General features: G+C 40.4%; 1 protein-coding gene across 1 annotated transcript; it reads left to right on the forward strand.

The window, feature by feature from the left end:
* The first annotated feature begins 848 nt into the window (after positions 1-848).
* Positions 849-10,248, forward strand: STEAP1 (STEAP family member 1). The gene is made up of 5 exons (XM_030445520.1): positions 849-952; positions 4,222-4,326; positions 5,236-5,748; positions 7,208-7,372; positions 9,650-10,248. The coding sequence occupies exons 2-5, from the start codon at positions 4,234-4,236 to the stop codon at positions 9,905-9,907; spliced, it is 1,029 nt and encodes a 342-aa protein (XP_030301380.1). The 5' UTR covers positions 849-952; positions 4,222-4,233; the 3' UTR covers positions 9,908-10,248.
* Positions 10,249-13,605: the final 3,357 nt, after the last annotated feature.

Raw genomic sequence — 13,605 nt, forward strand, 5'->3', positions numbered from 1 at the left:
ACTAAATGTCGAAATACCACTAAAACAGGGCTTTCACAAGATAATGACAGCTCACACTATTGTGACTAAACTTTCAAGAAATAACTGACCTTTCAGAGTCGCCAGCAGAGAAAAAAATATGTGAGATCATATTTGGAAAAATATTTGTATTTGAAAAAAATTTATATACATAAGGACTGCTCATATTAGAAACAGAATTTAATATGCATTTTGTCGATAGTTCGACAGGTTTGGAGAAAGAGGTCGGGAAGGGAGAACGGGCTGAAAGGCGAGGAGGTGGTTTCCCAGGAAGGGACGTGAAGGAGCGCGTTTAGCGGGCAGCTGGTGGGGCGGGCGCAGTCCCCTCGTCCCTGAAGTGCTGCAGCACGCCCGGCAAACCCAGGAGTGCGCCCGGGCAGCGGGAAGGGAGCTGCTGGCAGGAGGCGAGGGGCACCAAGGGAGGCAGCGCACCTCGGCGCCTCTTCCTCCTCCCCCTCCTCCTTTCTGCGGTCGGGACGGGCGCAGGTGAATGCACCCTTTGTCCAGCCGAGGCCCCAGCAGACCCACGGGCGGGCGCTTCTTGGGTCGGGCGGGCCGGGCACGGCGCCCCGGGCGCTGCCGGAGGGGAGATCCCGAGGCCACGCCGTCCGGTGCCCACTGCTGCCGCTCGGGACGGCGCTCGGGCTCGCGTCCCGCCAGCGCGGAGGGGAGCGGGATGGGCTCAGAAGGCGGGGCCGGGAGGGGAGGTGGAGGCTGCGGCCGGGCCCCCCCCTCCGCTCCCCTCCTCAGAGGCAGGCAGGCGCTCCGCCGGCAACCCGCGTTCCCCTTTCCCGACAGGGCAACACCGTAGCCGGACACCGGCGCCTGCACCGCCGCCGACGGGTTTGTCCTCCTGCTGACGAAGCCGAGCCGGGACGCGGCGGGGGCTCCGGCCTTGGGCGGGAAGACGAGGCTGTGCTGACGGCGGCCCGAGGTGGGTGAGCCCCGGGGCGGCGGGAGGCGGCGGCTGCGGGCGCAGGCTCCGGAGGGGTGTCTGCCACCGCCCGCATGGCCGGGCTGCGGCTGGGTTCCGGCGCGGGGCCCCGCCCGCTCCACCGGGACGGGACGGGACGGGACGAGCCCCACCGGCAGGAGCGGACTCGGGCTCATCGCGGTGCTCGGCCTCCCCGGGAAGCGGCGCTAAGCTGCCGGCCGGCGCCGTCCACCCCAGGCGCACTCTGACCGGGGAGAAAAGCCGAGAGACGCTGTCCTGCTCCAACCCCTCAGGTTTTCATTGGCTTTTCCACAGAGCTCAGCACAATTTTTCAAGAGCGGAGAAAGTTTTCCTGGTGTCCTGAGTGCTTACACTGACCTGAAGGTTACAGCCGAACTTTAACAGCAATACAGTTATCCCTGACACTTTGACACACTCATTTGCCGATGGTGCCATAAAAGAGATGCAGTCCCTGTCCCGTCCCTCTGCCCTCACTAACGTCATCATTATTTTCATAGCCTGTTTATTTTACCCGTTTTTCTTTTTTTCGTGGAGCCAGCCCTGAAACTCCTGACTCATGAAAACTTTTCATTGACTTCGGATGATGTTTTCTTGGGGTTATGCATGCACAGTGTGGATCCCTGTTGGTTCAGCATTATAACGAGCCTTTGTACTGTTTTCTCAGTACAAAATGCAGTAGCGTGCTCACAGCCGTGGAAACTTTGCTTTCTGCAGCTGGACATCCTCCCTCCTCATGCACCACTACTTCATTGCTGCAACTGTTTCTTTATTAACAGCCTGGGACTTAGGGCTAACTCTGATTAGTTTCTGTCTCACAGAACGGCTAAACACTTTCTTCAGATGTATGCCAAAACTACACATTCTGTCTGGCAATTCATAAGGCCCCGAACAGTGGAATTCTAAGTGTCCTGTATTTAGTGTTCTCCACAACCCTATTGTTTTATATAGTGCTTTATTATTGGGCATACCCAAGAAATAATTTTGTGTTAACTCTGGTATCAGAAGCTAAGTGGACTATTATTGTTCAGCATCTGTATTTCTTTACACACAGTCACATGGTTGTAACCCAGATTTCTGTGGATAAGCACATGTACTTACACAAACTTAATTGTTTCTTTCCATTTTGTCTTCTGCTGCATAAACCATTAACGCTGTATTTAACATTGTATGAAACATTGTTTCCTGAAAGAACAAATAATTCAGCTTTTAGGATCAGCAGCTGGCATCCTAGCTCATGGATTTTTCTTCCACAATATGATATCCTTTACTAAATCTTCATCAATACAATTCCTCATCTAGAAGATATTACTGGACACTTCATTTCTCAGTTTTCCAAATGAAGAGTGATAACAACATGAGAATCAGGTGAATCAAGCCTCTTCTATTCAGTGCTTCCAAATCTAAAATATGCTTTTGGACCCCAAGGTAACGTGATAGAAGAGGAGAGTTATGAACTGGTTGACATCACTGTGTAAGCTCATATAGACTGGTGATATTAATAGCTGAAAGCTCAAGAGCAGAACAGAAAAAAAATTAAAAAGCAGGAAAGATCTGAGATTTTAAGAACTCAGTCTCATTACCTAAAATGGTTAAAAAACAGTCTATAAGTTTACATCCTTTTTTTTCCACATCAAACTTGAAAAATCAGAGGGTAGGCCTTAAAAACAGTGTGAGTGCCCTTCAAGTTCTGAGTTATTTTAAAAATAGATCTGGAACTCTGTTGTTTTTTTCCAGGTAAGTACAGTTTACAGAGTTCTGTTTGTAAACTATTCTTTGTCATTGTAACAGTATATTAAAACAAATGGAAATAGGAATTTGTAACTAGTCATGAGATTTCAAAAGCTGAGATATCTTAAAACTTGTGATATCAGATATCTCATAACTTGTGATAAAAATCACAGGTTCTAGCCTGAGGAATAGCAGGGGGGAATGGAATTGTGCTTTCATCAGCCCATGCTTTCTTCTGTGCATGATAGACAGCCCTCCATTAGGTGCTGTAGGAAAAGGTTAACAGCCTGACCTTCAGACAGAAGCTCTTGTTGATCCTACTCTGCAGCACTTGGTTGAAAGGTTATGCCCAAAGAGAGAGCTTGCTATCAGGAAGGAAAAATCCAAAGAGAAATACTTAGGAAAATAATACTTCATCCCCAGGAGTCTGGTGGCCTGGCAGAAAGCAAACCCTCATAGCAGACAGTGCAAGACTGTAGAACTTTTCCACTGAAGGAATGAGAGACAGTAAAAAAAAAAAAAAAAAAAAAAAAAAAAAAAAAAAAAAAAAAAAAGACAGATGTCAAAGTCTGATTTGTCCATACAATGATCCAAAAGATTTATGGATATAAAAGATACAATAGCTAGCAAAACAGGTCCATATCTAGTAATTCAGCTGGTTCAGTAGAAAGGCACATAGGATCTTTCTAGCCAGTGTCTTAAACATAGCCACAGAAAAGCACACTGAGGTACAGCACCCTCAGCTTCTAGTGGTGGGGTGCAAGTGCTTCTCCTTGTGCAGTGTGTCAATGGGATGCACACATGGAAAGTCCTTGTTGCAGGGTCCTTCCAGCCATTATGGCTGTTTTTCACCCTTCAAGATACTGTCTTTCCTAGTATCTGAGGATTTTCAAAAACCTCCTTTTTCTTTTTTTCCCTTTTCTTCCATCTTCTTCTTGCTTGATTTCTAATAGTGCTTTGCAGCTTAGAACCATTTGTACTGGTACTTGTGGGTGATTAGTATTGCAAGTGTACCTTGAAACAGCATGAGTAAAGTTGGAGTTTACTGATAATCTCAGAGTGACTGTAAGGTCAACCAATCCTAAAACCTAAAATCTTAAGAGTATTAGGAACCACATATTTGCATTTGTATCTTGCTTCAGCAAGTGAGTTCTCATGAACTCACCAAAATGTATCTTCATAACATTTCATGTTATTTCTGTAAGCTATTTAAAGCTTCATTATTGCAATTTTTAAATTTTCAGGATGAATTGATTAATTAATTCCACCAGTGACATGAACATTTAGCTTATTATTTTTCATCAGTGATTTTGTTCTGTTGATTCATATCTTCTCTTAGTCTCTGCTTTACTTATAATCCTGACCTTTTCTGTTCTCAGAAAACAGACTTTCCCTAGATTTTCATACCTTTTCCAGCAAATGGGTAGAGAAGAGGGAAAAAAAACATTTTGAGGGAAAATAGGCTTCAAAGTTCCAGTAAGCATTTCAAACCTGTTTTACATCCTGTGTTTGTTTTGCAGGGAGTTTCCACAATGGAGACGAGGGAAGGTGATAATCACGCCATTGATCAGAATGCAGGTCAGAGCATCATGCCAAGAAGAAATGCAGGAAACTTTAGCAACTTGGTAATATTTCTGTTAAAAAGCAGCTCTCTGTCACACAGAATATTGCAATCTTTCATTCAATTTTGTCCAGAAACACTGTGATCCCATCACACTGGCATATTATCAATACTTGTCAGAGTGTTGACATGAAGACATAAAAAAACAAAGAGCTCATTCAATTTAATCACAGTCCATGCTAAAAACCACACGGTTTGGGCCAGATAAAAAGTACAAGAGGGTAGTTGCTGTGGTGTTTTACCAGATGACACTAGAATTGAGAGTGCCTACTTGGGAGCAGAAAATGCAGGGTTTTTAACTGAAGTGACTCACAAGTTTTTATAAAACTTGAGAGGATTCTATTGCATTTGTGAAGGAGAGGAATAAGACCATGGAACTTGATGGTGGAGTTGACAGATATGCAGCAAGTCTAATTTGCTGTATCCCAAAAATTTCTACTTACATCCTTATTCCCCCAATTAAATGTCATTAAACTATCAGCAAGCGAATGAAACCTTTTATTGTCTCAACTCTGTATTCTGTTACTTTGCATATTATTTGGGATGCATCATTAAGTTGGTAGCTGAAATTTGGCATTTGCAATGTGTAACTCATACCATAAGAAGATGTAATGATGTTTCACAGAATGTTATCCATCTTCCCTTGCAGTGTGGTTAATTTCCTGGAATTAAAATCTATTTTGAAACCACCACAGAAAGTGAACGACAAATGAAAAATCTTTGCTAAAAATTGCCTTCCTCAAATACTGCCTATGCTTTTTGAAACTTTATGGTTTGAAGTTACCTCGTCTTTAATAGTGTCTATGTTTTCTGTATGGTTTCAGCTCAGTACAGTGTAACAGCCATTATGACAAATACTGTAATTACTGATGTTTTTAACCCTCACTTGTCATTTCTTTTCGGTCTTTTCCAGAATGTGAATATGCAAGTCACCAATCCATCAGAAGCAGCTGCACTTTTTAGTTTACATCAAGCACACCATTTTGGTGAGTTTGAACACTCTTCAGAGCACAGCTGCAAGGAGGATCTCTTCCCCAAGTGGCACTTGCCAATGAAGATAGCTTCTGCCATCTCTTTATTAACATTTATTTACACTTTTATGAGAGATGTCATATATCCTTTTACAACCAGAAAGGAAAATGTTTTCTACAAAATTCCAGTCCTTGTCATTAACAAAGTTTTACCTGTGGTTTCAATTACTCTTTTAGCACTAGTATATTTACCAGGAATATTAGCTGCTTCTTTCCAGCTATACTTTGGCACTAAGTATAAAAGGTTTCCCCAGTGGCTGGACAGATGGATGTTATCAAGAAAGCAATTTGGACTTCTCAGTTTCTTCTTCGCTGCTATGCACGCCTGCTATAGCTTATGCTATCCCATGAGGAGATCCTACAGATACAAGCTGCTGAACTGGGCATTCCAGCAGGTATGATGGGCTTGCAAATGCCAACACTTCTATATTCAAAAAAATCCTTGTTTTGGTCATTCAAGTAAATATGGATGAAGGGGGAAACCCTTTTCACTGCCTTTGGTTTCATTTTGAAGCAGATCTTCACAGAGCACTGTTAGAGGATGAAGCAGCACCTAGTTGTTAATGCATGTAATAGAGAGCAAACAGTGATCACAGCTGTGTTAATGCGTATTAAATAAGTCATTCTCTTCATCTGGGATTTTTTCTCTCTCTCTAAAATGCACATAATTATACCTGCCTCAGAGGAACTTTTAAGTCTTTGGCATGCTATTAGTTTAATGTGTATTAATCGTCTCTACATTAGTGGAATCTCTATAAAAACTGAGAAAACACCATTTTCATACATATTCCTTGTAAAGCAAATTAGCCAGCAAAGAAGGAGGGCTGAGCTAAACTGCAGTAATCTCTATTTGCCAAAAACTTAATTTATGAACACGGATGGTCCATAATTGGGCTGGTGCGCACTAACTTGTTTAAAGATAGAATTTCAATCATGCTTCTGGTTCATGGGCAGCAATTGGCTGGCAAAACTTTTTAAGATCCTCTGTGACTAGAGTGTTCCTAACACTTGCATATTGCCTTGAGTGCCATGAGTACTGCACAATATAGAGAATATTCCAATATAAAGTATTGACCACAAATGTACACTTTTATTACCCTTGAAGTCTAATCTAGAGTTTTATTAAAAGCAGAGTATAATATCAACAGCTTCTTAGGGATTTTGTAAACAGACAAACTACCTGTTGAAAACTCTGAAATGAGCCTTACCAGTAATCTGACTAATGGATTACCAGGAATCTCCTTGAGATTTTAGTCCTTAAAATGAAGAAATGGTCATATTTAACATGGTGACCAACAGGAGACTCAAAGGGCTGTTGCAAGTACTCATAAATAGGAGAAGCTTTGACGTCAGTTAAAATCACAACATTTTCATCCATACCAGTGGTCACATTCAGTGCAGATGAACATATCAAATTGTTTTTAAGAACATAGAACTAAGTAACTGTCCTGACAGGGCACCATTATTAAGAACGACAGTGTAATTAGCTTCCTAAAATAGTGCTGCTAATATATTTCCTGTTGTTACAATCTCCCAGATATGGCATTTAGACATAGATGGAAATTTTTGTCAAAGAATAAGATTTCACCTTCTGTGAAGGCAAGCTAAGAGGCCTCAAACCAGTCTCTCCTGGGCCAAGGTGCTGATGAAGTCTAAATTCTTCCCATTAAAAGGCCATCTTTGCTCTGCAGATAGTAGTGGAGACATTGTTATTCAGAGTAATAGAAGTTACATTCAGAAACATTCAAACAAATAAAAATACTGTGTCTGTTGGCCTAGTTCCTGTGAAAATAGCTGTACTTCACACAAATGGTGTTCCTGTCTGTCATTTTAAATACGGTGTTCTGCTGGCAGGTCAAGCAAAAAAAAGAAAATGCCTGGATTGAACACGATGTTTGGAGAATGGAGATTTATGTGTCTTTAGGAATTCTGGGACTTGCTTTGCTGGCCTTGTTGGCAATAACTTCAATCCCATCTGTCAGTCATTCTTTGACTTGGAGAGAGTTCCACTATATTCAGGTACGCATAGCTCTCATTCTTGCATGTCATTAGTCCTCATTTGTAGTACTGTATGTTAGCAACTAAGACCATTAGGAATTAGAAATATCAAACACAGAGGTGTTAGTGAAACTTATCTAAAAAGTTTGTTCTGTACTCTTTGTCAATTGCTTTGCAAAAAATTTCATCTCATGTTATTTTGTCAGAAGATAAAGCTGTCAGGTTCAGGGTGTGAAGTGGGAAGACAGTCAACCACAAACCTCTGTTCTGATCCTCTGCCCTGATAACCACCATCAGTTTTCCCTTCAGGACCTATTCTTAGTTCAAAAACCTCTGGTGCTGAAGGCATTTCAGCCATCTTCTATTTCAGAAATGCCCTGTGTCCTGCTGATTTTTGAGTAGGTGGTATTGAACAAGCCAGTTCTATTCCCATACCACATAGAATTCCACTACACAAGGAGAATTGCTTATTGCTCCCCTGGAGTTGTTTTGGCAGTTCTTTACTGCCTTAGTAGTACCACATGGCTGGAAAGTCCAGGAAAAGACTTATGCCTAATAATACATGAAAAGGTTTTTCATCTGCAGCGTTGTTAGGTTAATCAGAGAATCACAGAATCATAGAATCAGCTGGGTTGGAAGGGACCTCTGAGATCATCAAGTCCAACCCTTGATCCACTACTGCTGCAGTTACCAGACCATGGCACTGAGTGCCACATCCAGTCTCTTTTTAAATATCTCCAGGGATGGAGAATCCACTGCTTCCCTGGGCAGCCCATTCCAATGTCTCATCACTCTCTCCATAAGGAAATTCTTTCTAATGTCCAACCTAAACCTCCCCTGGCACAACTTGAGACCGTGCCCTCTTGTCTTGCTGAGAGTTGCCTGGGAAAAGAGACCAACCCCCACCTGGCTATAACCTCCTTTCAGGTAGTTGTAGAGAGTGATGAGGTCTCCCCTGAGCCTCCTCTTCTCCAGGATGAACAGCCCCAGTTCCCTCAGCCTCATAGGCCTCCTCCCTCCCTCATAGGACTTGTGCTGGAGTCCCTTCACCAGCCTAGTTGCCCCCCTTTGGACCCGCTCCAGGACCTGAACTGAGCTGAGGGGCCCAGAATAACCTCTTCCAAAAAGGTTCCACACATTCTGAAAAGGAGATGCAGATGCATAATCAAATCCAGACAGTCCTTAGTTTGCTACAGATGTGCTTGTTTTGTTCACTAAAGTATCTGGTTTGCTCTTAGTTCTGCTGTATTATATGCAGTAATAATCAGGGGTGGCTCTGCTGGCATCAATACGATCACACTGGAGTTAAGCAAGTGTTGAATTAGGTCCCTGAACACTAAGATCTGAAAATTCAGTGATATACTAAGAACGTGGCATTTGAAAATTTGATCTGAATTTGAGCAGTAGATCTGAAATGTTTCTCTTTGTACAATTGGTGATTTGAGAATCTGCCCACTCCATGGTAAAGAGCATCATTTGTCAGAAAATATTTCAGGGCTACAGAGAATATATATGGACAGGTCTAGTGTATGATTGCTTGCAGTATTAAATGAGCATGGTGAAGAAAACCAGAAGAGTAATGCCAGTGTAATGGGTTAGTTTTATAAACAAATAACCTTTATACTTGTAAATCGGATTTTGTAGATTTAGCAGTTGGAAAGGCAGTGTTTGACTTCATTGATGGCTAATTCCATTTTCCTAACAATATCAAGGTTGTTATGCAACAAGAAACTCAAAATCACTTTTAACTCTAGCATAAAATTTCCTTTCCTCCTGAATGTTATAGACATCCTAAACAAAATTTATCACTTGAAATAGAACAAAACTTTCCTGTAGTTGTGCAATTGCTTTTGTCATAGTACTAGACTGACGAGTTTCTGGTTTTAATTGACCTTTAATTTTTTCAAGCAATCAATTAAGCCATTTATAAATCTGCTTTTGAACTCATAATAATTTATCACAGCAATAAATCTAAGATCCAGATGACTTCTATAAATTAAGATATTAAGAACTGACCCTTTTACAAGAACAGCCTTTAACCCGTGATCTCTTTTGTATATTAGCTAAGTATCATAGTTATAAACTGTGCCTCCTCTGTTTTCTCTTATGGTGGCACGATGGGGTGCAGTTAGATTCTTGAATTATAGTTTTAAAATTTTAGTTCAAAGCCAATGGTTGCTTTTCTTTTACTTAAGTGTGTTAGCTAAGGCCCATTCTGATTTCTGTATTTGCTTAACAGACTACTTGCTTTGCCAAGCTGGAAAAAAAAATAGCTTAATATTTTCTTTCTCTTTCCAGAGCAAGATGGGATATTTAGCTCTGCTGCTGTGCACTGTTCACGCATTGGTGTTTGCTTGGAACAAGTGGATTGATGTTAACCAGTATATCTGGTATACACCACCTTCATTTATGGTAGCAGTTTTTCTTCCTATTGTAGTTCTGTTTTGCAAATGCATACTGCTCCTCCCATGTTTTAGAAAGAGGATAAAAAAGATCAGATGTGGTTGGGAAGCTAACACACTAACTAATCAAACCAGCATGACTTCCAGACTGTAGATCAAATATTGAAGTTTCCTGTCTATGTATGTAAATATGCTCAAGGCCATGAAATGTTCACTTGCAAGCTCTGTCTTCATATTTTCCATAGATGGTTCTTTTTCACTTTTTATTTCCACTTCAGGAGTATGAGATACTCGATACAATTTGGACCTTTGCTAGAACAGAAGGTGGAAACACTCATTTTACATGTCAATGTATTTGGTGTTCTGATATTTGATAATTTCTTTCTTCATGCTTTTAAAATCCCAACGCTTCATTGCCTCAGTTGTAATTCTTTCACAGGCAAAGGCAGTCATAAATCATTGTTCCAGGTTACCACCAAAAATAAATAAATGATTCAACTACAGAGCCCAGGAACACTTTCTGCTTCCCGCAGCCATGTTCATTCCTTCATTACATCTCAGTATTATAATGGGACAACAACTGGAGTATTTATCATCCCATTCCCCCTTATCGCCTGCATCCTATATTCCACTCTGCAGAAAGGTGACCTTGGCACATGATCCAGACAGAAACTGTGTATTCCCATCAAGCCTTTAACTTAGACAATTGGGCAAGCAGAATTGCAGGGATCCTTACAAGACAAATCTCTGCAGAGGCTTCTGCACAGTCTGAAAAAAAAGAAGTTTTAGACTGAGATTTCCATTGTATGCAGGACTAGGTGTGTCTCTGTTGACTTAAAATGACAAAACATTTCCCATTTTTTATTCCATGAACATTTTATCTTGTTTCTGATGCTGGAAATTTTCCATGCTTTTGACCTATGCCTGTAGCCCTTGACATGTGTTAAACTTTATTTGCACAAACTATTTCAGTGGAATAATTCACGTCGGGTGGATGTGTTTTTCTGTTTACAGTACAGGCAAGCACAATTGTGTGAGTGGAAGAAAAACATTAAAAAGAGACATTTGAATCTTTACATTGCTTTGGTGAGATTTTCATGTAAAATGGCTTCTGAATGCGTTTGCTTTTACAAAAAATTTAATATACACTAATTAAACCTCACTTTCCTTATGTTGCATAGGTCTGGCTATATGATTCAAATGAATAATTAATTTGTTAGTATCTATTTTTAAGTATGTTATGCAGTAGTTAATGTTTTCACCCAGAGTGAGGAACATTTCTGCCGGTCTTCTTGCATGAGTTGACTAGGACATGGACTAGTGATGCCACCTATTGCACCTGTTGATCTGAATGAGAATCTCATTGTTAAAGGCTCTGGAATTAAGCTGGAACATAATGTATGCATAAAGAAATACATAATACATGGTGCTATTGATTCTGCAGTTAGTGATTCTGTTGTACATTTGCAGACTTGGTACACTGAGCATCAATAACAGACTAAATAGCTACAGCGACACAATAAAAAGTATTTTCCTGGTTATAACTCCATGCAATTATTGGAGCTTGAAAGTTGATCTTTTTACTTCCACTTAACATTGTACTGTGAAAATAACTGGGAACATGGTGGCCTGTGTATGATAGACTGAAGAGAAATGAATGGCATTGTGTATTGAATCAGTAATGCATGATGGAGGCAAACACTATTTAAAACACAGAAACTTTTAGATTTGAATCTAAAACATTTCTAACAGAACAGGAAAGTATGTGTGTCAGTGCATTGGCATTTACATTGCTATAACTGAAAAAAATATAATATTTTATAAGTCATATTAGGGATGAAGGATAATTGTTGCCAAAGGCCTATTCGGTTTTGTTGTCAGGAATCATTAAAAACAATGTAAAAATATAAAATGCCTAATGGAGCAGGCTAAGGCAAGTGCAATGAGAAAGCAATTGCTTTGTCTTCTGTATCATCCACTAGCTACTCATGAAGTGTGCTCAGATTACTACTTAGGACAAAACTGAGATTGTAAGTGCTCCAGGCAGCCCCTGTATGCATCTGCTGAAAAGAATGACATTTGGTTTTATTGAAATATGGGCTGAATTGTGTTAAATTGTGCTGTCCAGAATCAGCCAGGCTGCTCTCTTACATAGAAAGGCTGGAGAACATAATTCAATCTCCAGTTTTGTTAAATTCTGGTCAGGTAGTTGGCATAATTGTTTACAGATGGTCATAGATGCCAAAGTTTTGACACAGAAGAAAATAAACAGCTTCAGGGATAACAAAGTGTGTGGCACAGAGAGTAGAACCTGGCTTGTGATAAAAACTGAAAAGAGATGAATGAAGACACTCCTTAAAAGAAGCCATTCAAAACTATTCATGTGATGTATAAAACCAAATCAAGGCAAATTAATATGTGTATGTATTAAGAGAGCAAAATAGTTCAGGGCAATTATCACAGACTCATAGAATCAAAGAATTGTCATGGTTGGAAAAGACCATGTCGATCCATCAACACCACCCTCACCCCCCAAACAACATCAACAATACATAAATATACCTATATCACCAGGCCCTCTAGAGCATGTCCTGAAGTGTCTCATTGACACAGTTTTTAAATACCTTCAGAAATGGTGACTCTACCTTCCTGGGGTGCCCACTCTCTCAATAAATAAATTCTTCCTAATATCTAGCCTAAACCTCCTCTGGTGCAAATTCAGGCCATTTCCTCTAGTTCTATCATTATTTACTTGAGAGAAGAGGCCAGTACCCACCCCACTAAAACCTCCTTTTAGGTAATCTAGAGAGTAATAAGGTCTCTTTTCAGCTTCCTCTTCTCCAAACTCAACATTACCGGTTCCCTCAGCCTCTCCTCATAGGATTTGTGATCCAGACCCTTCACCACCTTGATTGGCCTTAGTATAAATTATAAGGGCTTCGAGGTTTTTCATTTTATCATTGCCATTGCCAAGTGAAATCTTTTGCAGATAGATCAGTGGGCATTGATCAGAGGAGATCAGTGATCATTGATTAGAGGAGTATGGTCAATATGGTTATAAAGGTAACAGAAGTTGGAAATTAAGATTTTCTGCTTTTGGAGTCTGCATCATCCTACAGAGCAGTGGCATTTAGGCCACTAAGTCACTTTTGAAAATGGGACTTTGGTGCTAAATTTGCTAAATTCCTTTTGAAATTTCTCTCCAAGTTCTTGAAACATTCTCTTTCCGAATCTCTAAGAAAATGTCTAACTTGAAGACTTAACATATCCTTATTGCAGAAATCACTACAGCTATCACCTCTAGAAAATAGCCCAATAACTCAAGGAATAGGTAAATAGATTATCTACATTCAACACTTTGTAAACAATGGTTTTGAGCTATCTGTTCTAATACATTTTTATCCAGGCAGGAGGAAGGAATTGTTGTGTCTACCATTGTATGTAACGCATAAAATCAGAGCAAGGCCCATCACAAGCACAGAAATCCTTTCAGGAACTACTGAAGAAAATATGTGTACATGTGCATCTTTACTTAGCTTCTATTTATGGTGCAGCAATGATAAATTTAGATTCATCCCACATCAAGTGACTCATAATTTGTGTCCTAATGAAGCATTCTCTTTTAATGCACTTGTTACTCAAGGTAGTGCAAACTAGCATAACTTCAATCTGTTAATATGTGTTGAAATTCTACCATAAATTGCAAGTGAAAACCAATTTCTGGATCATCATGTACTATCCAAACAAACCTTTTCTGCTCATTACTCAGATAGGGGCATTAAGCATACTTCAGATTTTCCTCTAGTATTGACCAAGAGCAAACCCAGAAGTGTCTTCTGCCAGCTGAACTTT

This window comes from Calypte anna, chromosome 2 (assembly GCF_003957555.1).
Source record: "Calypte anna isolate BGI_N300 chromosome 2, bCalAnn1_v1.p, whole genome shotgun sequence".
NCBI lineage: Eukaryota > Metazoa > Chordata > Aves > Apodiformes > Trochilidae > Calypte > Calypte anna.

Bases quoted from the DNA above. Each gene is read 5' to 3' on its own strand.
- STEAP1 (XM_030445520.1), top strand. From the start codon at position 4,234: ATGGAGACGAGGGAAGGTGATAATCACGCCATTGATCAGAATGCAGGT. The intron at 4,327-5,235 runs GTAATATTTCTG...GGTCTTTTCCAG, and splicing joins CAGGAAACTTTAGCAACTTG to AATGTGAATATGCAAGTCAC. The intron at 7,373-9,649 runs GTACGCATAGCT...TTCTCTTTCCAG, and splicing joins GAGAGTTCCACTATATTCAG to AGCAAGATGGGATATTTAGC.